The following is a 26,140-nucleotide window of genomic DNA, read 5'->3' on the forward strand; positions in this document are numbered from 1 at the left end:
TCCGGTAATCCTGCTCGATTCTTCTCACTAATAAACCGTAAGCCTTTAACAGTTCTATAAATCCAGATTTAGACTGCAGTTCAAAGTCTTCATAGTAATAGTTGTCAAAAGTCCTCATTGGCTTTGAGAGGACTTTGTAACAGTTAGCCATTGAGCGTGGAGACAGTAATGCTATGCTGCCATATTAAGAAGAAGGTAGCTAGCATTTTTATTTTTGTTAAAGAGGGAGTATTACATGTCTATGGGGGTATTACATCTTAACACGTAACAGCATGGGTGACATAGGCGTGTGGTGAGGAGCGTTTGAATACTTTGCTTTCTTTGTAAATTTTTCTGGACCTGCTTAAAACATTGACCATATCCCTATTATCAAAAAATCGCTTTCAAATTGAAACATAATTACAAAACTTGGCAGAAAAATCACAATTGGATAATTTTCCCCAACCTTACTAACTGTTCCACCACTGTGCTGGCTCGTCACATCACAAACACGTCCACCTGCTTCTAAGTTGTAAACGCAAAAAATGATCATCTATTCTAGAGAAGCACTGATTCAGCTCTGATACCGATGTTGATACTTTGGCTTTAAGTGTCTGACAATACCCAATATCAATCGGTACCAGAGCAGAGAGTGAAAATATGATTTATTTCTTTTAAAGACAAACAGCAAAAGGTAAAACATGATCCAATTGTGTCTAACTGTTATTTATCATTTAAAGTAACTACAGGTGCAGCTCTGGAAAAATACAAATTTAATATTATGAGAAGTTTTGGGCCAACATTGGTCAGTATATCGCCAATTTATAGACCAAAACGGGATATTGGCTGAACTGATATTTTGAAAGTCAATATCTGATCCACCAAAATTCAATATCAGCACCAGGATGAACAGATCGTATTGGTCCATCCCTAATCTATTCAGAAAACTATTCATTGTATCTGTCTGTTGCCTTGTGGTACCTGTGAGGATGATGTTGGGGATGTTGCCGTGGTTACTGAAGCCCAGCCCCTGCATGTCCTGGAGATGTGGCCCACTCAGCCCCATCATGAGGGCCTGGGAGTAGTTGAGAGTGGAGGTCTGGTTGTAGGGTAGGCTGTCAGAGCTGACGGGGGTCTCGAACATGTTAAACTGTTCCAGCTGAAACACACACACACACACATTACACCATGAGTGAGACTGGAGCAGAGAGAAACTCCTACTGCAAACACACTGTGGCAACACTAAACCTAAAGTGCACACGACAGGTCAGACTACTCATTTCACTAAAACATAGTTAAAAATTATGTTAGTTAGTTTTTTGTAATTTTTTAATTTTTATTTTGGTGAAATTGATCATTTACTTCTTGGTTGAACATAGGGATGCATCAATCTGATTGGCGTGGATACCGAAAGATCTGCTGGATTGGATATTGGCTTCTAAATATCAGTTCAGTCAATATCCCGTTTGGACAAATAAATTGATCGATTGATAAATTGATTTACTGGTCGTATTTGTAAATTTGTAAAAATTAGACTCTCTGGGTCAAATTTGTTCTGCAATTACTTTAGGGAAACAACTACATAACATATTTGGGTCAGTTTTGTCTTGTGTTATTTTTGTTTAATGGAAATAAATGCTGTTTTCCGTCTCTGCATTGGTAATATTGGGTATCGACAGATAAATATAGCTCTAGTATGGCAATCTGTATTGGAACTGGAACTGGAACATGGGCAGCTGATATGACACACACAGAGGTCATTCTATAACACTTACCCAGCAACCATAATGTTAATGAGAGTCAAAACCTGTCCAAATCACACAACAGCTGAGACTAACAAAAATCTATTTCACATTTATTTTGTTAAATGATGGTTTAACCTTTCAGAACAATGCCATCCTTGTGCATAAACTGGATAAGAAGGACGCTGATGACATACTATAGGTAGAAGTATCCTATTTTAGAACTCACCCTCTATGCTACGTTCTCCATTTTTGTACTTTTCAACTTTTTTCCACTAACTGCCACTTAATTGATGTAAAACTATCATAAATATTTGCTACACTATCCTGCCAAATCAAATCAGAATTAGAAAAACATGAAAACCTGTCGTATGTACTTTAAGAACATCACGATTAAACTTTTTGAATCTATTGCTCAGCGTGTAAGTTTAGTTTTGTGTAGTATGAGGTGAAGTTTACAAAAGTAAAAAATAACAAAACCATGGTAACATGTCTACAACAATCTCCTTTTTAGGAATTGCTTTTAAAAATCACCTCAAGACGTCAGTCTAGACTCTAGTCCATGTAGAGCAGAGCGCAGTACCTGTTGTGAGAGTGCACTGGTTCACACTGAGCTCAGGGTCAGGGGGTCAGGGTAAATATCACTTACTCCAAAACACACCACAAGCTAAGGGAGGTGCGTAGATACATTTACTTGAGTAACTTTTTGAAGAAAGTATACTTTTCAAAGTACTTTGCTAACAAATTGTTGAGGAAAACGGCCCTCTCCTCTCGTGTTCGGTAGTTTCTGCTAAAACAAAGAAAAACCTTGAAACAGAGATAAAAGTCAGAGGATAATTTACTTAATCAACCAGTAAAGAGCAATACGTGTACAAAAAGTCTCTGCATTACTCTTGAGATAAAAAATTTACAATATATACAAATGCAAAGAGACTGTATAAAGGCTATTTGATCTACAAAGATATGAAATAACACATCACAATTGAGGACATCTAATAAAAAGTGCTGTTACATCATTTATGATCTGAGTACGAAACAAATCTGGGGTGTAAAAGATCTCTAGACTTCAATTAGAAAGAGGTCTGAAAATTTGAAACAAATACATGGATAAATTGCTATATTGGCACTTCACATTTGCAGAGGTGAGTAGTACTCAGTTACATTTATTCAAGTACATTTACCTGAGTAACTTTGATAAAATTGTACTATTTTGTTTGTTTTTTTATGTAGATTATTGCCTGAATCATTTCATCTTAAAGGCGCTGTAGCCTACCTGACTTTGCTAGTATGAACTAGTCCACTTGCTTTGTCCCAAAGTTGTTCCTCACTTCTTCACACATTACTAGCATCCTAATTTTTCACTACAATGAGCTTATAAGCACTTTTCTAAACTCTCAGAGGCTAAACCAGAGTTTTGTCGTCATTATAATGCTAGCAACAGTTAGCATGCTAACATCCTTACTTCCTTGTTCTCCCCAAAAGCTCAGCATTTCGTCCAGGGCTGGGATTTAACATTCTATTGTAACCATGGCAACTCACTTTTAATCAGTTTTTCTTTTTGACAGGACAACATTTTATTTAGACCTAAAATTATAAGAAAAACACATCCAGTTTTTCTTTTCTGTTGATGCATCTGAGGCACCATTTTACTCCAAACAAAGTTAAGCCAAACAACAACAACCATTTTGTGTTTAGTGGTTATGCTCAGAAATGTTGATTTCTGAAAATATATTTGCTTCACAATCAGATTAAGGTTAGGATTAACATCACGGTTAGGTTTAGGAACAGGTAAATGTATGGTTTGGGCACAGGTTTGCTAAACGGGTGTTGCTGTAATTACATCTGCTGATTATGAAATCAACTCACTCTCTATAGAAGCACAGCACATAGCAGTTCGTTAGCTATGACTACATTGAGGGCTAAGTCCCGCACCCGGACGAAGTCCCTAGAAACTCCACTCTACTCTCTCTGGCCTTGACGTTTTACTTAACACCAATATAATCCCACTTCTCCTTGTCAAAGTGGCTAAGAAGAAGCTAATCCTGAAGTTTCTCTTGAGGATGTGCTCATAGAAGCCTCAGCACAAGAATGGCTGATTGGATTGTGTGGCCTTTATAATGTCGGAGTAATTGGATCATGGTGCAGTCCGTGAGCAGCCGCAGGAAAAGTGAATTATGAAAATGAGTGCACATGCCCCCACAGGGCAGAGCAGGGCTGAGCAGGCTCCCAGGGCTCCCAGGGCTCCCAGGGCAAACAGGGCACAATGTCACTGTGCTTCAGTTTAACTTCAGATACACGCACATCTCTCTCACTCCTTATTTACTCAATATATATGCAGACTTCAGCCTTTAGTTTAAAAGCCCTAGATACACTCTTCCACTCAGCATTTGCTTCATAACAGGTGATGAATTTAAAATCCATCACTGTACACTCGAGGTTGGCCTTCACTATTTGTCAAAAGAGAACAACACTGTATAAAATGTATTCATAAGGACTACTTGATAGACTGCCTGTCACTTGAACTTTGATACAGGAACTTCTAATACAAGATCTCATTTTGCTCCCCAAAAATTGAACACATTTCAAGGACATGCAAAATTGGATACACTGGGGCCACTAATGCATTTTACTAATCTGATGATAAACATTTATAATCAGACCTTCGGTTTTTAATATTTTAAATGGACCTAAGCAGTTATTTGTTTTGTTTGTTTTGTCTGTATTGTTCTGTATTTTAACAGGGCGATCGTGAAAATGAGAGTCTGGTAGTCTCTCTGGCGCTCTCCCTGTAGAAATAAAAACAAGGGACATTTGAGAGACACATGACACAACTCCACAACTGTGATTGGACCGTTCCAAGTTAGGACAGAGGTTTGTCACACTTTATGGTCTGATTCCACACCCTTGGATTTTAAAAGAATGTAGAAGGGACTGGCTGCTCAGGCAAACTCCTTACAGCTGTGTGAGTGCTGTTTGAAATGGATAACTGTATTGGTGAGTAAATTGCTAGACAGTTGTTTCGATTGTTCCCAGGCTAAATATAGCATGCTTTTGTTCAGTTAGTTTTACATGTTATCATTTTATTTAGATTAATAATAACATAATAAATGTGTGGATATGAGTTACAGTTGTAAAAAGGATGCACAATATTGATGCTTTGCAGTGACATCACACTGGGGGTGTTCTACACGTATCTCTATGGAGATGTTCCGTAGTTACCATGAGACATAATGCACACATTTGCAAAAACTGCCAAAAAGTTTAAAGATTTTCAAAATGGATTTGGAGTATGAGATACGGCTGTTAAGAACTGCAATATTGTTGTTATTGCTATTTTAATAGACTTTTTAACACAAAAAATTCAGTTAAACTCAAACAAAAAAATACTTAAATTTACAAGTGAAACCGTGTCAAAACAAAGACTTAACAGAGACAAAAACATATTCTAAAAAATTCCTTGCTGTTACTGTGATATAATGAGTATGTTACGATGTTGATTATTATGTCAGTCAGTTTTGTGATATTGATACTTTTTGTGATATATTGAGCATCACATACAGTATGTACTGTACTTCTGATTATAATATATATATGGGGGGCTGTTATGTTTATTGAGGTGTTGGGGTTGGGTTGTTTGGCTGTGGGGTGGTTGGGACTGTTTTTAATGCACTGTAAAGCACTTTGTGTTACATTTTCTGTATGAAAATTTTTTTTTGTTTTTTGTTTTTTTTTTATAAATACACGCATGATCTAATACAAACCACAAGGATAGCCAACACAACATATTCCAGTGTTGTGAGCAGTGCCTACCTTTAGGTCTCAATCCAAACAGAATTTACATACATGATACTCAGCAGCACGACATACAAACTACACCACATTTTACTCTAGGAAAAAACAGGGAAAACACAGAACACTGGACCAGGGACACAGTGCTGGAGGACTATGCACATAGCAGCAGTGAGGAGAGGTCAAAGGGCACGTCACGCCAACATCACCAAAGAATGCACTCAGATCTGGGCAAAGGGCATTAACCATTGTGAGAGCTTCAGTAGAACGACCTATCCTCTTAAATGTACCTGTTGTACTCTTAAAGAGCCCATATTACGCTATTTTGTGATCTATGTTATAATGTTGTTTCCTCATCAAAACAGACCTGGAGTTGTGTTTTATTTCATCCACATTCATGCTTAACACTCAAATCCCGCATATCGGCGCATATTGGCATACTGTTGTCCCATAATAATAATAAAGGTAGGAGGAGATAACAATGTTCTAACATGGCTTAAGGCTGCGCAATATACGACCTTTAAAAACATTTATCTCATTTTGCCCAGATCTGCTACCAACATCACAGAAGCAGCTGCTACAGGGGTAAGCCACAGATTTGGACTCCACAAAGCCAGTGTAAAGTGGTTTAGACTGGTTATCAATGGAACTGAACCAGTTTAGACCAGTTTGGAGTGGGGTGGTCCCGGGCCTTACTTGGGGTGAGCCTCCGGGCGAAAAGCCTTGGTTGGAGACAGGGGACGTGGGCGACTGATTGGCCGAGGATCCCATTCGGCTGCGGTACTGGGAGAAGGCCTGACACTGACAGAAGACACAACTCTTCAGAACCTCCTTCAGATGTCTAAAAATAATACCTCACTACCTTGTTTCCTACTTTGCCTCTCACTTTTCCTTTCGATCTTGCTTCCTCACTCACTTCCTTCCTACCTCCTTCAGATGTCTACAAATAATATACTTTTTCCCATGACTCATTATTCATTACTCCCCTCTTATCCAAATTCTTATTTCTGCCAGTGCTTTTCTGTTTAAATGCAGCTCTATCCGCAAACACATGTCATCTACTTTTCCCCGCCCACTTCTGCTATTGGTCAGCTTTGACCTGAGTGAGTGACAGTTGGATTTCTCCAATCACAGTCAAGTGTGAACTCTCATAACAAGCAGATGATACAATAAATGCATCTGAAATGCATATTATACTATTTCCATACTTTCCTACTTGGCTTCCTACCTCCCTTCTTACCTTGTTTCCTTCCTATCTTGTTTCCTACCTCACTTCTTACCTTCCTTCCAACCTCTCTTCCTACCTTGCTTTGTACCTCCTTTCCTTCTTTTCTTCCTTCATTTCTCACTTCCTACCTTGCTTCTACAAATTTCTTTCTGTACTAGCACACTTCCAAACTACATCTTTTCTTAGTAATCATATTTTCCTGTCTACCTCCTTCCTACCTCCTTTCCTACCTCTCTTTCTTCCTACCTCCTTCAAATGTCTACAAATAATATACTTTTTCCTCATGAATCATTGTCAAAATTCTTATTTATGCCAATTCTTTTCTGCTTAATTCAGCTCTATGCTTTAACATGTACTTTTCCCACACACTTGGTCAACTTTGACCTTCGCTGAATGATTGACAGTTGGATTTAACCAGTCATAGTGAAGTGTGAACTCTCAGATGAAGCATATGACTCTATAGTTGCATCTGGAATGCAATATACAGGTGCAAAGTGTACATACATTTTGCTAAAGCTTTTTCTGCTATCAGGTTTGCTGTTCACTCATTTAAAATTGAACTGCATCAAAAACTGAATGTAAACTGAATGTACATTTACACTTACATTTTAATTTTTTGAGTGCAGTAATACACAGTCTTCCTGTGTTCATCTTTGGGTTGTGCACTATGGGGAGAGGGTTTGAAATGCAAGATTCTCTTATCTGGCGCACGCTCGATGACGGCTCTGCGCTACATTAAAAACACTGTTTGAACTGGTTGTATGGATATATAATTCATGTTGCTGGAGGCTTATGCGAGGCAGACCACATACGCCCAGGGACTAAACACTGCACAACCTTGGATCACGGACACACTCGCTGTACACAACCAAATAGAAGAGATAGCAGCTTAAGAATCATAAATTGAAAATCAGCTTAAAATGTTGACATTTTTAAAAGGCTATAAAATATGGTCAATGTTTTAAAATTTTTAGAAATTTGTTGAGTTGTGCAATTTATTAAGATCAAATCAAAATAGCAATTTGAATGGTTGCAAATAGGCCGCAGTTTAAAGGTGCACTGTGCAACTTTTCCCGCCACCTGCTTCTATTGACCTAATTCCACGCCACCCACTTTTGCCTCTAAATGCTACTAAACCGCGCTCTTTGTGGAGGCACTTCTAGGAATTAGATTCATTTCAATGGAGAATTTGAGAAAAGTTTTGCTGTTAAAATCTGATATAAAGTAGGTTGATTTGAGTAAAATATTCTATGTTCATGTGACCAACAAGTCAACACTGCTCTGATTCTCTAGAGGCTTTAAAACAGCTTTGTAGTCCACATAGAACTTATTTACTGTTAAGATCTGCAGCCCCATGCAAAATAATATAACCCAAATGACGATTGCGGCGCCCACGGAAACTTCCAGAATAAGGTGAACTGACATAATGCTTTGCCTGAAATGTTCCACAATGGCATGATTTATCTCTTTGCAGATAAGCAAGCCAAGTTACAGGTCAGATACATTGACAGATTTCAGTCAAAAGTAATAAAATCTCTATAGAGACAAGCACATGCTGTGTATATTCCACCAGAAAAGTTACGCAGTGCAACTTTAAGTAATTAGCTTTCCCCGGCAAAAAAAAGTAAATATCCTGTCTCCAATTACAATATTATTCTGTTACCAAAACATATTCCGAAATGCATGCGATTATTGTTTTTCAGTGTTTAAAATGTCAAATGAACATTGCCTTTAACAACAAATAAATCACATAAACAAATTTGAATAAAAAATTACAAAATAAAAGTAACTTCGACCTATTTATCAACTGAGATTGTTCTGCACTAGCTTCCGTTGTGCTTGGAAGTTACCTATATGATTTCTGATGTTGAAAAGAAAAGCTTTTTTGGTTAGAAAAATAAAAAAATATTCCTCAAGTAAGATCAGAAGGACACGCAGAGCTGAGGAAAAATCTTGTAGTATTTGCATATTTATAAGTGTTGCATACTTATTTGTATACAGAAAGTAGTAGCGCGGTGCAGTTAGTGCCTATGACAGGTTAGACCACCCATTTCCCTAAAACACAGATAAAACCATTATATTTTAAGATTTTGCTAAAATATTAAAAACCTTTTCCCAGTTTGGCCATTTTTTAGGTTTATAATTTTACTTCCTGGTTGGAAATCATGACATCACACTAGAGAATTCCATAAGTGTTACCTAACGAGTTCAATATGAAACTGTGTAAAATATCTCTGCTGTGCTGTGAAAAAGTATTTGCACCCTTCTTGATTTCTTTCTTTTTGGCATGTGAGTCACACTTAACTGTTTCAGATCATCAAACCAATTTATATATTGAAAAAAGATAACCCAAGTAAACAGAAAATGCGTTTTTTCTGTGATTATTTTATTTGTTAAGAGAAAAATACTATCCAAACTTACAAGATCCTGTGCTTGCTAAATGATGAGGTAACTGTGATTAATCATATTATTGTGAAAAGCTGAGTTAAATTTCATAGACACACCCAGGCCTGATGTTTCCAGACTTTTCAAATCAAGAGATCACTTAAATAGAACCTGTGAGACAAGGTGAAGTTGGCAATATTGAGCAAAGACATCACGCACTGATCTAAAAAAAATTCAGGAGCAGATAAGAAGAAAAGTAATTGACATGTCTCAGTCTGGAAAAGGTTACAAAGCCATTTCTAAATCTTTGGAACTCCAGTGAATCATGATGAGAGCCATTATCCAAAAATGGAGAAAGCATGGTACAGTGGTGAACCTTCCCAGGAGTGGCTGGCTGACAATAATTACACCAAGAGCACATCGACGACTGATCCAAGAGGTCACAAAAGAACCCAGAACAACATCTAAAGAAACTGCAGGCTTCACTTGTCTCAGTAAAGGTCAGTGTTCATGACTCAACCATAAGAAAGAGACTAGGCAAAAATGGTGTGCATGGTAGAGTATGAAGGCGAAAGCCACTGCTGACAAAAAAAGAACATAAAGGCTCGTCTCACTTTTGCCAAAAGATATCTCGATGATCCCAAAAGGTTTGGGAAAATATTCTGTGGACTGATGAAACAAAAGTTGAGTGCATCCCGTTACATCTGGCGTAAAATGAACAGAGTATTTGATAAAAAGAACATCATGCCAACAGTGAAACACGGTGGTGGTAGTGTCATGGTTTGGGGCTGTTTGCTGCTTCAGGACCTGGACGACTTGCTGGAACCTGAAGGAACCATGAACTTTGCTCTGCTCTCTACCAACAAATCCTGAAGGAGAATGTCCAGCCATCAGTTTGTGACCTCAAGCTGAAGAGCACTTGGATTCTGCAGCAGGACATCGATCCAAAGCAAACCAACAAGTCCACATCTGAATGGCTTAGAAAAAACTAAATGAGGGTTTTGCAGTGGCCTAGTCAAAGTCCAGACCTGAACCCAATAGAGCTGCTGTGACATGACCTTAAAAAGGTGGTTCATGCTCAAACCCTCCAATGTGGCTGATTTAAAACAATTCTGCAAAGAAGAGTGGGCCAAAATTCCTCCACAGCGATATGAAAGACTCACTGCCAGTTATCACAAATGCTTTGCAGACTGCAGTTAGCCTTAGTAAAAAACAGCACTTAAAACTGCATTTGAGTTATCTTTGTCTAATATTGAAGTTTGCTTGATCTTAAATGGCTAAGAGTGACAAAGGTGCAGAAAAAGTAAGAAATCGGTAAGGGGGCAAATACTCTTTCACAGTACTGTATTTACAACAGGTATTATCCCTCCAACTTAAGTCAAAATTAGAGAATCATCAAAACGTGTCATATGCAGTTTCAACAGGCCTACTGAAGCTGTAACCTTGACACTTTTAGCAGTGCATTAGGCCATGGGAAAGCAGACTAAAAGTAGTAGGAGCTTACCACATTCATATCGATGGTCATGTTCTGAGGTGTGCTCTGGTTGTCTGTGGCAGAGTTCAGGGAGGGCATCTGGACCAGGCCTGTCTGCTGTACGGCACAGAGGAGAAAGTTGACTAGGGTTAGTTATATACAGTGTTGGGAATACATGAATACATATACCAAAAATATGTATTCTGAATACTAAGTTTGAGCAACTGTATTCCGGTACAGTTTCCTAAAATCAAAGGAGGGGCAGGTTTCACATCTGCCATCTACTGGTGAAAAAAAATCAAATACAATTACAGATTTTAGTTTTAAGACTATAATCACAAGATTACATTTTACAATTTGCCGGCCTCATTGCATAAATGCCCAAGTCATGTTTTTCTGTCTTGTTCTACTCTCCAGACCTCGCTGCAGCATCTGTACGACTCCTGGCTCCTCTCTCACCCAATCAGAAAGATTTTTTACAGCCCAAAAAACACTTTGCAGTTTATAAAATAATATATTTTCTGAAAAAGACTATGGCAATTATGCAGTTATGATGATGATGATGATGATGATGATGACGATGATGATGATGAAGCCCTTTATGCTGCTGCTCAGACTGTTACTGTTTATTACACATGTGCTGCACTAATTTCATTATTGTGCTTTTGTTTACACTGGGGTTATTGGATGGGCTTTTGCACCTTTTGTATTGAACTTTACATCAAAACTGCAGTGTTTGATGCTCTAAACGTAATTTAGTTGTTTTCCATGACAATGACAATAAAATATTGAATCTTGAATCTTAAGACACTTACACATTTTGATGAATTGTAAACATAATTACATAGCAACAGTTGAATTGTTTAAAAAGTGAATTTCCTGACCAAACATTCGGGTGAATCAGAAGTTAAGTAAAGAGTGTCTGACTTGTTGGCTGTGGTGCGTTGGCGCTGGGGGCTCTAGGCTGAAGAAGGCGTATTGAGACAACTGCTGCTCCAGATTCATGGCATTGATCGTAGCCTGAGGAGCACATCAGCACACTCAGTCAACACACGTCAATGCACTGGGCTATAGAGACAGGTGGCATAACAGTAAGGGCTGGGACGAGACAGAATTCCCACAAGACGAGAAGGAACACGAAATTGGCTCCACGAGAACAAGACAAGGTGAGATTTTGAAAGATTTGTAATAAACTGTCCAATCCGTTTTACAATTTTGTAGGGATGTAGCGATAACCAAAATACTGTGATGTTGTATCGTTAAAGGTCTCAATAATATCGTAGGCCATCACAAAATATCCAATTACAAGTCTTACATTACACTACTACTACTTACATTTATTGTTATGGGGCAGCAATAGCTAAAAAACAGAGGGAACTTCATATACCATGATCCTTTGCTGTTTCAGTGCAGACTACATGAAGAGATAGCTGTTATTTAGCACAGTCTTGTTAAAGTAAGACAAAACGAATATGTGGCTTATTCACAATTTTGTTCCTCCATAAAATATCACAGTAAATATTGTACCGTGAGATGCATATTGTGACAATATTGTACCCAGAGATTTAGATATCAGTACATCCCTACAATTTGGAGTCGTATATTTTTTATTTTTTTATTCTATTTAATACTGATGTTGTCATTATAGAGCTTGATAGATGTTTTGGAATTACAGCTCTCAGGGAGGTGTAACTGTAAGAAACATGGATAAAAAAATAATTTCCTCATGTGTGCACAGTCTTGTGGCAATTTTATCTTGCGAGATCTTGTGGCGCAAGATCTTGTCCGTCCTTAATAAACAATGATCAATATGGGTAAACAGTCACATTTTTATATAGCACTTTTCCATCTTAAAGACACTCAAAGCATTTTACATCAAGGAACCACTCATCCTATTCACACACACATTCACACAGTGGTGTACACAGACACCGGGGGTGAGGCAGGTTAAGTGTCTTGCCCAAGAACACAACAACAGCTTTCATCAGTGGATCAGACCAATGATGTTTATGTCAAGAGCAGGATTCGAACCATCAAACTGCAGATCAGTGGACACCACCGTACCAACTGAACTACTGCTGCCTGAGTGGACTCTAAAGAGTTAACTGCTCTTCTCTTTGATTTTTCCAATATGGTGCAAAGTGGTGAACTTGATTCAAGGCTGGTTACCATGTGTTATCAAGTCTGCGTTTTTACTATGTAAATGTGTAATTTTTAATATGTATAGGCCTGTCACAATAACACATTTTGAAATGCGATATATTGGTGATGTAAATACAGACGATAAATGATAGTACTGAAAACAAAGCAAGCAGAATTATCCTCAAAATTTATTCTAAATGTACAATATTGTTAAAAAGTTAAATAAATAACAGAGTGCAACAATCAAGTAGTTAGTTTGTGTCTATAATGAAGATAAACCTCATAATTCAACCCTTTACAGTTCAAATCTCAACATAGTACAGAAAAATAACGCACATTTTCCAGCTAGTAAAAGCACCATTTAAATATTGAGCTTCAAAAATTATTGTTTCATCTGTTATGTATTGCTGTAGTATTTACCGTGACAGGCCTACATATGTACATGAAAGCACTTCCACCAGCAGAAAGCACCAGGATTGGCACAAACTGTACTGTCAGTATCTAATTGTTTTATTGTCACTATATTGGCATTACCGTGAGCGCAAAACTCTCGTCTGAGTTGTGAAAAGCACTTATAAACTCATCATTGTGAATAATTAGGATGCTCAGAATGCATACGGTAAGTGAGGAATAACTTTGGACTCCTGCAAACTATTTAAAATGATCTACTGCACATCGCAACAGGTTTGTGAAAATTGAAGTGTATTGTTTTGTATCATGTTTTTGTATATTTAGGGAAATTTGTTTTGTGGGAGCATGGGTGATGTAGACTTAGGCTGAGCTTTGGAAAGGATTGTACGGCTAACCGTAAGGAATAGGGCCCAGGACAGATCACTAGATTACTCAAATATGCATGGATGACATATAAAACCTACTCAGACATATTTTATGAGGGAACAACGTTATAACATGGTAGAAAGCTACAAAAAGTTGATTTGCCATAATCTCTCCTCTTTAAATAGAATGGGGGTGGGGGTTAGTAATATATTACCTGGGACAGAGTGAGGGGGGGCTGCGTGGAGGACTGCTGCTGGTGTTGGGACTCTCCGGCGTTCAGCATCAGAGGAACCATGTCCGACTGGCTCTGCGTTTCCATGGCAACCAGGGGCTGCGAGGCGTTCACTCCTACCCGAAGCACCACACACATAAGTCAACAGGAAGGAAAAAGCAAACATCAATGGATATAACACTTTTTAAAGATACTATTGCATTATACAGGCTTTTTAAACTATTCTATACATCTTGGTATTACTCTTGTATAGTGTTGGCCAGTAACTAGTTACAAAGTAAGGGATTACTGTAATCAGATTACTTTTTATATAATTCAGTAATGAAACTAGTTACAACTGAAAATGTTGTAATTAGATCACAGTTACTTTTGTTACTTTTTCCCTTCATAGATCTGTGTCGTAAACAGTAAATGTTGGTTTAAGGATGAGAAATCAGAAAGTGCCATCAGTGTGAAGAATTCATGCTTTTTAGAAGTTGGTTCCTGAGCTGTGTGTTTCCCTTTTCTCAAGTAAACTTATAGTAATCAGTAATCAAATTACTTTTGAAATTAAGTAAGCCGAGAAGTAATTACATTACTTTTACAGTAATTGGCAGTCAGTAATCAGTTTTTCAAAACTGTGCAAAGTAATTTGGCCAACACTGTCCTTGTAATAAATCATAGCTTAAAATAATGCATGTCTTGAAAATACCCCCAGCTCCAGCAGATACAAAACCAAACAAAAAAAGTGGTGATGTGCTCCAGCTGCCCCGGGGGTGACTGAAGAGAGGCTGATAATATGCGCCAACGGCCCCTCCATCCACTATCAACACTCACTCACACACCACATTCATACTAGGCAATGTGGGCAAAGTGTCTTGCTTAAGGACACAACAACAGTTTGTACTAAAGCCACTGTAGCTCCTAGTATTCCCAGTAGTCTCCCATCCAACTCCTAACCAGGCCCAGCCCTGCGTAGCTTCTGAGATGTGACAAGATCAGGCTTTGTCAAGTAGGTTTGGCCACATCATTGGTTCATCATTTCATTGGTTCAACTTAACTCATGAGCCCGGTTAAATAACTGGTCATCAATGCTCTGAGTACAATCTGGGAAAGGACACACAGAAACTGGGGCGGCCTAAAACAAAAATCAGAAATAGATTGTCCAACAATCTTATGAGGAAAGGAAAAGTGCTGTTACCTTGTTGTGTGCTGAGTGAGTGTAAGCTGCCATAGGAGCCCGCCCCTGTGTCCTCTGAGTCCAGAGGTGTGGGCAGAGGAGGGGGGAACTGTAGGTTGGTGAGGTCGGGCAGAGAGCCACCCGTGCTGTGGGCTGCTGGTTTGAGAGAGAGGGACAACTGTTGCTCTGGAGACGGGAAGATGCTAAGAGACACAAGGCCAGGACAGGTTAGGCTAGCATACAGGTTAAAGGTCCTACATTAAGCAAAACGGACTCTTGAGAGCTTTAAGCCATGTTAGAATGTTTTTATATCTTCAAAACATACCAGGAGTTATGTTTTGATTCTTTCACACATGTTTGAGCAACCATGGTTTATTATTTTGTCTACATTACCAAAGCTCAAAAATGTTCCTGTCATGAAGTGGTAGTTTTCAAGTTAACTACCCTTTGTTCAGTAGAAATCGGCAATTCCAGAGCTGAAATCATCCAAATGATTCTGCTGAATTTGTATGGAGTTTAAAAACACAGTGGAGCACTGTATTACTAGATAACATCACAAGGTGGAATAGAGTCTTTTCTGTTTGAGAGAAGAACTCAGCCTAAATATGCAGGATGTGTGTGTTAAATATGTGTGAATGAAACAAAACACAACTCCAGGTGTGTTTGTGATGAGGAAACAACATAACATAGATTATAACATAGATCAGAAAATAGCATTGGATGGTTAATACTGTGAAATTTAAATTTCAAAGATTGCTGTTAAATAAATATGTGAATTAACTTTGTAAAACATGCAAGTTAATGCACATACATTTCTAATACATTATAATAGCAATAACATTTTAGTAGCTCAAAGGTGACAATGCAACTTCTAATAGAGGGTCTGCCACATGATAGTCTCCATGGAGATATTATGACTTTGCCTGAAATGTTCCTCTACTATAGTAAAAGAAAAACATAAAATATGTTAACAGTTGACAGACTTTATATTTTTCTTTTACTATGGATCATACCTGAACGACTGAGGGATTACAGAGACATTAACAAACACTGCCAAAATTGTTTTAAGATCATCTGAAAACTCAAGAAAAAAATACAAAATACAGTTAGCATCACACTGAGGGAGCGTTGATGATATCAACCGCAAAGTATCAATACAGGATTTAAGTATTCAATTACAGGTGCTTTTATTGACAAAAATAATCTTGAAAAACAAGCATTCTGACTGTCGCCACTCCACAGATCTAACCTAGACAAGTTTAATGGGGACACTGTGCAACATTACAGACAATAACATTACCATGGAGACAACAAGAGGAGGCCGAAGTAAGAGTCAGGTTTGTAGAGATGTAAGACACACAGCATAGATGAGTTAGTGCAACTAAAACACTCAAAATTAAAGAACAAAACCACTTTATTTTGCGTAGATTATTTTTTCTCTAGTTAAAGCCCTACCCAACACAGATCCAAAAAATAGACTATGAAACTAAAAGAGAGGGAGAAATAATTAGGACACATAAATAATTTGCACTAACATATACAACTCCCTCTCCTTTACCTGTGAATGCTCACTACCATACCCAGGCCAAACTCAAGTTAAACTTTAAACTGAGCTTTGTTTTAACACAATCTGACTATAAGACTGAGCTGGAACTACAACATGAGAGCTGCTTTGTGCTCTTAAACAAGTCTCTCTTAGCCAACAGTTTTTCAGTTACTTACTCTCACCATTTTTGTTGAAACAACTAAACAGGACCTGAACGCTCATATTGATCACAGGATTCTGAAAACATGCTGTTTAAATCCATTTTGTATTATTTTTTTGAGTTTTTAGATGATGTTAAAACTTTTTGGCAGTGTTTGCTAATGTGTGCTTTGTGTCGCCATAGTAACTGCTGATTATTCCACCATAGACATACATGTAGAACATCCCCAACATGGTGTCACCACAAAGTATCAATTGTGGTGGAGCGTTCAAATGCTTACTGTATTCCAGGAACTTTTGAACTCGAAACATTCTGCAGGAAATGAAAAACATGACAGCTTATAGTACGCAGGAAAAACTGAACAAATAAAATGAATATGTTGTTTAAAAATCAATAAATAGAAGAGAAATATACCTTTTTGCAATCCCAGTTCTGTCCGCCATCTTCAGATTCCTGTTTAAATCCATCTGGTACATTCAGGAGGAGAACTGGGAAAATAATGTTGGTAAATTATGTCTTCCAGTAACAAAAAGGCAAATGGGAGTTGTGTGGGTGGTTAAACAAAGCAGATGGGTCAATACTTAACTGCAAAATCAGCTGAAAATGTGTGTATTTTGTAGTGAATGCCAAAAAAGTAAAAGAAAATACTGCTAAACAGCACTCAAATAAAATTAATCAATACAATTTTTTAATAAATATTTATTATAATTGTGTGTAGGCCTGTCACGATAATTATCATATTGACTTACTGTTCAATCTATAAATGCTGGAACAATATTTTTTGGGGTCAGTATTCTTTCTTTCTTTCTTTATTCTTTATTTGACAGGGATCATGTACAAATTCATTAATCTTACAAGGAAAAGATGATTTGCACCAGATTTAGCTACTGCTACTTTCCATCTGCAGTCCCTGAGCAGGTGAACACACATTAAAAAACACATATCAATTAACAATTACAATATACGACTACCGATTTGCCATACATATATCCCCCCCAGTCCAAACTAATATAAAAATCATGATGTGCAGCTTTATACAGTGAGCACAGAGCAGCACCAACTAACTAGACTGATGTGGACACGTTTGATTATTTAAAATGAACTTTTTCAAATTTCTAGTAAAACTACTAAAATCCACGGACAATTTCAGACTGTCTGGAAGCTGATTCCACTGCCTAATGGTTTGATAAGAAAAAGCCGATTGAGCAAAGGCTGAGGATCTTTTTGGAACTATGCAATTTCGGTTTACAGAGGAACGAGTGAATCAGGTAGTTTGTTCATTTATCGTGTGTACATTTTCTTTGCACCACTGGGAGATTTTTGGTTATTTTTTGGCTTTATGATGAAATTTAAGCCCAAATAGATTGTATTAGTAACTTCTATGACTCATTACAGATAAAAACTAAAGTCTTTCTGTTTATTTATTGCAGCTCATGATTTAACAATATTGTAGATTTAGAATAATTTTTGTTGTTTAAATCTGTCAGTGGCATAAAGGTTAAGTATTCAGTTACTTCCCAATAGTTCAATAGTTTCAACATTATCATTTATCGTCTACATTTTCCTTCAGCAACATATTGCACTTCAAAATTTGTGACTGTGACTGCTCAATTGTGTAAAAAATAATAGTGACCTAAGTAGAAGAAATTACTATACTCAAGTAAGAGTACAATGTATTTGAGAAAACTACTACTCAAGTAAAAGTAACTTAAAGAGTAACTGTTGGGACATAACAGTTGATTTCTAATTTGAAGATAATGTAAATGGAAGGACAAAATATTAAACAATGCACAAAATCTGGTATTTTCAAAGGACAGACACAAAAATGAGACAAACTGAATCATATCTGAAGGAGCAGTGCAGGAAACACAAATATTTCATATTGTCAACATAAAACTTTTGTCACTTTTAAACTTACAAACTTTTACTCAAGTAAGAGTATTGCTACTTCAATAAAAATACTACTAAGTAGGAGTAAAAGTATGCTGCTAGAAAAGTACTCTAAAAAGTGCAATTTGTTTACAAAGTTCCTCAAGTAAATGTAACCACTAATGCCATGCCCACCTCTTAAAATGTGTTATCGTAACAGGCCTGTTTCTAATTAGCACTAAATGTTAAAGGTAAACTTGAAGCCCCAGAAGTCAGTAACATTACAAATTCTCAAGTACCCTTAACATTTGGATTTCCAGTGAATCCTGTTGAATACTGCTCCATTTCCTCATCATCCTTCAAAAGCCAGTTGTGAATAGCCTCTAATCAACCTGAAGAGTGCACTCAGCAGCAGACAGGACAAAGCCAGACCTTACTAGCAAACAAACTAGCTGACGGCAACACGGGCCCCGGCATGTTCGAGTACGGGGAATTGGTGCGATATGGAGATAGGGCCTTGTACTTCTACTTTCATTGATGGCTCCTGTGGTTTGACAGCACAGAGGGGTATACGCAGTTTTGATACACCCTCCTCTGGTCTTGTCATGATACTAAAATTTCAAACGCGATTTTGATACTAAGGAACAGACTCGATACTCAATACTGATTCTGATACCACGATGATGATAAAAAAACTCTTTGTTTAGACAATAGAATGTGGTGTGCAACAGTAAATGGTAGTACTTTCTTTTACATTCCCATGTGGTCTTATATCTGTGTAATACCTCAGTCATCCAGATGGTGTGGTCCATGTGTGTATACTAGTCTATGTGGTCTTGTACTTGTTCTGATACAGCTCAAGATCATTCTAAAGTTACTCAGGAAAAGTTCATTTCTGTCCTGTGACTTTTTAATATCAATACCTGCTCAGATGAGTTTTAGTATTTATTAGTATCTGATTTGCGATCCTTTTGACAACCCTACACTCCTCACTGAGTTCAAACTGGGCAAGGTAAAAATATCTACTGTGCACACTGAAGTATTGATTAGAAGTAGTAATATTCAAATGCCTCTGAAGAATGTTTTTGCCTTTATGAGCCTTTATCAAACACATGGCTGGGTCACTCTTTCACACTACATTAAATTTGGAACCAAACTGGACTGCGACTAACCCTGGACTTCACCATGACCATAAAAGCCTGTACTCAATTTTTTTCCATGTATTTGAGCGAAATTTGTCTTGATATACTGTTTAAGCAGCTTTGTAATGTCTGCATCTAATTATAAAGCATTTTACTGCCGACATTTTACTATCCAAGCCCTTTTCCTCCCTGATATGATATGTGTTGGAAAAGTAACTGAATACTTGTACTGAAAATACATATTCAGAGTATTCATTTGGAGTACCTATAATCCGTACAGTTACTTTTTCATTTGGTGGTATTAAGAATACAGTTACTTTGCTAAAGTACTTCATTATTTTGACTTTGAACTGCACAGTATTAGTGAGGAAAAAAGAAAACACAGCTCTTGCAGTGTGTACATGTGTGTGAACAACAAAAATAAAGCTGTTGTCATCAATATGTCATGTTTTTTCACTATAATGTAATGCAACTTGGTGTGAAAGTATTCTATGTATTCAGAATACAGTATTTAGATTTGCCCATGCAACAGAATATGTTACAAAATATATGTTGGGTATTCTGTATTTGGTAAAACAATTTTCAAAATATTTTTCCTATCATTGCCTGTATGTGAGTGTCTCTGCTGTGTGATACCTCTCTTGGGCTGGATCTCCTGGGAGCCTCCGTTGAAGGGACCCTGCTGGGCTGGGGTCAGAGTACTCTGGTGGAGAGCCGAGTCAGAGTTCACCCTGAAACACAATAGACGTGAGGCAGTATGTCGTGTGCAAATGTGAGGCTGTGTGCAAACGGGAAAGTACCGCTCTGCACAACTGCACTCATTTTAATGAATAGGGCTGCACAGTATGTCGCACAAATATCGATATCACTATACTGACTGATGCAATCATTAATATCGCGAGTAGAGATGCATCAATCCAATACTGGTATTGGCACCTATCCTGAAAAATTAGCTGGATAGGAAATCTAAAACTATTACCTTGATTGGACATATAAATTGATGTAATGAGATGATTTACTGGTCATTTGGATCAGTTTTGTCTTATTTAATTTTTTTAGTTTATTAAGGAAATAAATGCTGTTTTCAGTCTCTGCACTGGTATTGGCTGATATTGAGTATCTGCAGATAGTTAAAGCTATAATACTGAGATCAGAACTGAAAAAATGTTTTGTTTTGTTTTTTGAGGGCCTTGAAAAAGTGCTACATCACATGAATCCAATCCAGTCCTTGTCCAACTCACCCGTACCGCAGACACTAGAGCAGTAAATATTTGCCAGAGAATGCAGTGGTATCAGATTTATGTGCGAGTGCATCCTTACCTCCGCCAGCTGGTGTCGGGCGGTGGAGACAGGTACACAGAGCCGTACGGACAGCTGTCTATGTGCAGGCAGCAACTCAGGAAAATAACAACTCAGATTTATCACCTCATTTCTCCCTGTGCTTTTAGACGATCATAAAACACAAGACAGAGAGAGTTGGGGGGGGGGGGGGGGGTAATGTCACAAAGGAAGGTAATGTCAAAATGTAACAATGCAGTATTATCTATTTTCTAGTGGTACATTTATTGTAATATTGTTGGAAGTTTCAAAGTATAGTCAGAGGCAGGTAGAGTAGCCAAAAATCCACTCAAGTAAGCGCAATGTTACTTTAAAATAATATAACTCAAGTAGAAGTACAAAGTAGTGGTCTAAGAAATTACTCAAGTAAGACTAAAAAAGTATTTGCGAAAAGTAATATTCAAGTAAGAGTAACTTAAAGAGTAACTGTAATCGATTGTTTTGATTTGATTGAAATGGGTGTATTTCATATAAGTCTGTGCAGGTAGTGGTTTAACATAGAAATACTATTGTTAAAATGTATTGGTTCTTAAAAAATAGTGAAATATCGCCGAATATGATGTACAATACATCCATTATCACATGTATCGCCAAATTGTGATATTATCGTATCATGAACCATGTACTGTGTATCACATTGAATTGTGAGGGACCCTATGATTCCCAGCCCTAACTGTTCCACTGCTACTACAGGCCATCCACACTCATTTCCACTGGCGCTCTATGGCAGCCATATGAAAAGGATATCTGTCGCCCGTGCTTGTCCACAGACAGGGGCTTGCGGTGAAGTGACGTCATACGGTTCCTTTCTCTGTACACTCTGTCCACCAGGCCGTGATGCCGCGTGCCTCTGCCGCTGTCCGTCTGAGCGCAGCAAAACCAGATGGTACAGGGGTTATGCACTGACATCATTTCATTTTATTGCCTCATTCTTGTTCACAAAGCTGTTGTTTTCGCCCCATAAAAATTATTTCCTCAGCACAGACTTAGACCCATGTTATTTAAGGAGAGAAAGGTTCAGTTACTGACACACATACACCTTTGCCAATCACTAATTAAGATCCAAAGGTTGTGATGTCATCTGTATAATCTCTATTAATGAACTGTATGAATTTCACATGCTGTTCAAAGTAAGCATATGCAGGCTCAAAATGTGTATGTTCATTTGGTTTAATGAGATATAACATAAAACATGAGTCATATATGTGTATTCTGGTGTTCCTCAGGACTAAGGAGTACTGTTGGGGCTTGTTTAGTTCCAGTTTAGTTGTGGTTTAGTCCTGGTTAGTCAGGTCACAATTTATACCCTTTTTGTTTAGTGCATATGACACGTCACATTATCACTCAAATCTAGTTAAGATCATTACATTTCTAGTTAACATCTTTATAGTTTTCTATAGTTTGACAATTTTGGGAAGTTTATAATTTTACTTCCTGGTTGGACGTGGGACATTCTGGCCTACATTTTGGATGGAATTTTGAGAATCCGTAACATTATAGATAGAGGGATTATTTTTAGAGCTTGGCGCTACTTCCTGTATTTTTCAACTTTTTCCTCAAAACTTTTTTTCACAAACTGCTACTTAACTGATGTAAAACTACAGTAAATATTTTGCATAAATACTCTCATATGCACTTTTAAGCTGCGTTCACTTAGTAGGACAGCACCAAACTCAAATAATATATATAATAAAAATACTCCCAAAATGTAAGTTATTGTCATAAAACATGTTTTTAAATGCTTGTTTTTTGTTACCCCTAAAGTCTGTTACAGTTTAGTGTTGATGAGCATATGTTCTGATGGTGCACTCTCATTAGACTTTTATGGAGGCTGGACACTGGCTGCAGCCACACACATACACAGGGTTTGTTTACATGTAACAGCTGTGGAAGCTTATGTCCAACAGAAATATTTATTTAGGAGCACAGTCCTGTCCCTTAAGGTAATTCACGTTGTTTACTTTAGACCCAGCTATTGTTTCACTATTACAACAAATTCACCCTTTGGTCACGCCACCAAAAAGACCAAACAAACCGGGTCAATATTCAATAATTGTTGCTTTTTTTATTTAATTTTTGTATTTATTTTTTTTTATTTTTTTTGTAAGGATCAAACTTTATGTCTTCTAATTCAATTAATTTTACAAGCGAAAGAAAAAAACAGACTGAATATTGCCAATACATTTTAAAAGGGATGCTGTTTGGTAATACTAAAGAAGCAACTGCCTAGAAGAAAAAATTATATCCACATTGGTCTCATCCAACAAAGGAGAACCATGTGAAAACAAGTTTCATGTGACTATTCCAGACTTTGTTCCTCTGTCATGATGCAACAACATGTAACTGCATGTTACGTTTTAAGATGTATGTCTTAAAGACAAAATACAAAATGGATTTAAACAGCACATTTTCACGAGGATGTGATCAATACGACCGTTCATGGTCCTGTTAAGAAGGTAGATTTTCAGTTATCATATATTATTATTATTATTATTATTATTATTATTATTATTATTATTATTATTATTATTATTATTATTATTAATAATAATAATAACAATAATAATAATAATAATAATAATAATAATAATTTATCATTCTTTATGGTCAGATCATGCTAAAACAAAGCTCAGAATAAAGTCTAACTTGAGTAACAGGGTTTCAGACAGAACAGTGCTTCCAGCTAGCATCACACCCCAGGGATTGTTCATGACATCACCCTCAAAGTATAAGTTGTAGTGCATATTAACCAGACTAGTTTATTCTGTCTCTAAATGGACTAGCAACATGCAAATATAATAATGTATTGATACAAAGCATGTGTATGGTATTACATTTGAACAGTTCTATTTTGGCTTGTGATTTAACAGGGACAAAAGACTGAACTATTTTTAGTTTATTTTCTTGGTTAAACTAATCAGAGAATGACTGTACAATAAAAGTGTCAATCCCAAAACAATGAAGCTCTTTCCAAATGCCTCTCTGAGCATGAATGTTGTAATTGGTTTGCCGAGTCTTTAACATGATTATGATTTAAAGATCATGTTTGAAATAGGCTGGAATAAGATGGTTAACACTGAAGTTTTAAAGTGGAAGTATTATGGATACAAGTGCATGACATTATTATACATTATTTATTTGGAGATTTCTATTATATTATAACAATGTTCCCTCATCATAAACATGCCTCAACAGGTTTTAAATGTCATCCATGCATGTTTGAGCATTTTAACAATCTCTCTTACACTTGCACATGACAATTTTCCATAAATTCATAAAACCATTATATAAAACAATACACTATAACTTCACAAACCTGATGCAATGTGCTGTAGTTTCATTAGCGGAGCGACTTTTGACTCATAGCGTCATAAACAAAAGTGAAACTTATAAAACATGTTAATACGTTGTTTTTGGTGAATTTAGCATTTTAAAAACAAGAAAAGGTAACATGGTGATCTAAATAAGTTATGTGTTAGCAAATACTACACCACAGAAGTGTAATAACCTCTCTTTAAGAGTTAACTTAAGAGTTGCTGCACAATTATAAGAACAGTAAATATGGAGTCTTTCTACATAACGACTCAGAATTCATGTTTTAGTTTTTTTTTTAAAGAAATAGCTGAGAAAATTACAAGATGGGCTTTATTGTGAATTAGTCCACTCTTTTATATAATTTTAAGTAGAAGGTAGTGGTCAGATTAAAGGTGGACACTGCCTTATATCTGTTTGAAGGCAGGAGTTAACTACAACTAAACTAACATACCTGTTTGTTCACAGTTTCTGTTTGGTTTAATGAACTACACTAAGTGTGAACTGTGCCTGAGTCATATTTTGCATAATAATTCAGGCCCCCAATGGGTGCTCTCAAAACTATTAGCATACTGGAAATCACTATTGTTTTCCTTGTTTTGATTTAGGTCTGAGGATGGAGCTATAAATGGGAGATAAATTATGTCTAAGGCCCTCATTCTTGTTCAGAGATGGATTGTCTTTTCTAACAAAAATTGCCTCTTTAACTCCGCTCTCAAACCAGCTCTTTTCTTTGGCTAAGATCTAAACCTCACTATCTTCAAAGGAGTGGTTAGAGGCTTTGAGATTTTTATAAGAAAAATAAAAAATAACTAAACAAATTCCCCCACAATTTCAAAACAGTTGTTGGTTGATAGCAGATCCTGTTGTGGTTGAGAGTTACCTGAAATGGCCCATCTGTGGCACTGTTTCCGATTTGGTTGACATTTGGCAGAGAGCCTCCGTAGTACGGGCCCCGGTTTGGCCCTAGCTGCAGGTACTGAGCCTTCTGCAACTGTCAACACACAATCGCACACAAAGTCACATATAAGAAAGCATCGTTGGTACCATCAGTGAGATTACAGCCACCCAGAGTCTAAAATAAACTGGACTATATATTGGCATAACAAAAGGAGACTTTGTTGCTGACTGTGAGCGATGCTCTGATCCAGCTTTTTCAGTTCCGATACCATACCGTAGCTTTAAGTATCTACTGATACCTAAAGTTACTTTTTTTGAATGCTTCGATAGATTAAAAGCTGGAGGGAGGCGTTTTGAAATAGCATGCCTATTGACTTGACACTTGTAGATACATGTTTTGGAGTGAAGGATATTTTTACAGTGGAAATACAGGGGCACTTTTCAATTGTTTGAGTAAAAAATATTGAAATAAAAAACGAAAAGTGAAAAATGAAATTATATATATATATATATATATATATATATATATATATATATATATATATAAGACTAATATAGACTAAAGTTTTTTTGTTTACTTTATATTTTTTATATACCTACAGAAGACATCAGATATATGAAGTAAGATGTATGGAATTATGTAGCCAAGAAAAAAGGTAAACTCTGCTAAATATTTTTGTAATATTTTTATATTCAAATCCTCAAAGTATCCTCCCTTTGCTTTTTCGAAAAATATTTAGTAGTGTCATTTTGTTTGTCTTTACTTCATACTTCTATATATGTTACTTCATATATTTCTGTATGTATATAAAATGTAGGAAGTAGTAAAACAAAGAAGAAAAAAAACACTGAATGAGAGGGTGTGTCCGAACTGCCTGGTAGCGTACATCAAGTATATACAGTACATTTTAAATTGAGTAAGATTAAAAGCTTAAAAGTCTATGTTAAAGGTAGAATATGTAACTT

General features: G+C 36.8%; 1 protein-coding gene across 1 annotated transcript in view; it reads right to left on the reverse strand.

Annotated features, from left to right (window-relative positions):
* Window positions 1-26,140, reverse strand: part of crtc1a (CREB regulated transcription coactivator 1a) — a 36,231-nt gene that overhangs the window by 1,672 nt on the left and 8,419 nt on the right. The window contains exons 2-13 of the mRNA XM_055228373.1: window positions 25,158-25,268; window positions 21,710-21,826; window positions 20,945-21,006; window positions 20,261-20,355; window positions 17,028-17,101; window positions 16,894-16,925; window positions 14,929-15,110; window positions 13,731-13,864; window positions 11,525-11,617; window positions 10,628-10,714; window positions 6,207-6,311; window positions 961-1,138 (exon numbers count right to left, since the gene is read on the reverse strand). Coding sequence (XP_055084348.1) covers window positions 961-1,138; window positions 6,207-6,311; window positions 10,628-10,714; window positions 11,525-11,617; window positions 13,731-13,864; window positions 14,929-15,110; window positions 16,894-16,925; window positions 17,028-17,101; window positions 20,261-20,355; window positions 20,945-21,006; window positions 21,710-21,826; window positions 25,158-25,268 — 1,270 coding nt within the window. The remainder of the gene's footprint in view (window positions 1-960; window positions 1,139-6,206; window positions 6,312-10,627; window positions 10,715-11,524; window positions 11,618-13,730; window positions 13,865-14,928; window positions 15,111-16,893; window positions 16,926-17,027; window positions 17,102-20,260; window positions 20,356-20,944; window positions 21,007-21,709; window positions 21,827-25,157; window positions 25,269-26,140) is intronic.

The sequence above is a fragment of the Periophthalmus magnuspinnatus genome, chromosome 17 (assembly GCF_009829125.3).
Source record: "Periophthalmus magnuspinnatus isolate fPerMag1 chromosome 17, fPerMag1.2.pri, whole genome shotgun sequence".
Classification (NCBI taxonomy): domain Eukaryota; kingdom Metazoa; phylum Chordata; class Actinopteri; order Gobiiformes; family Gobiidae; genus Periophthalmus; species Periophthalmus magnuspinnatus.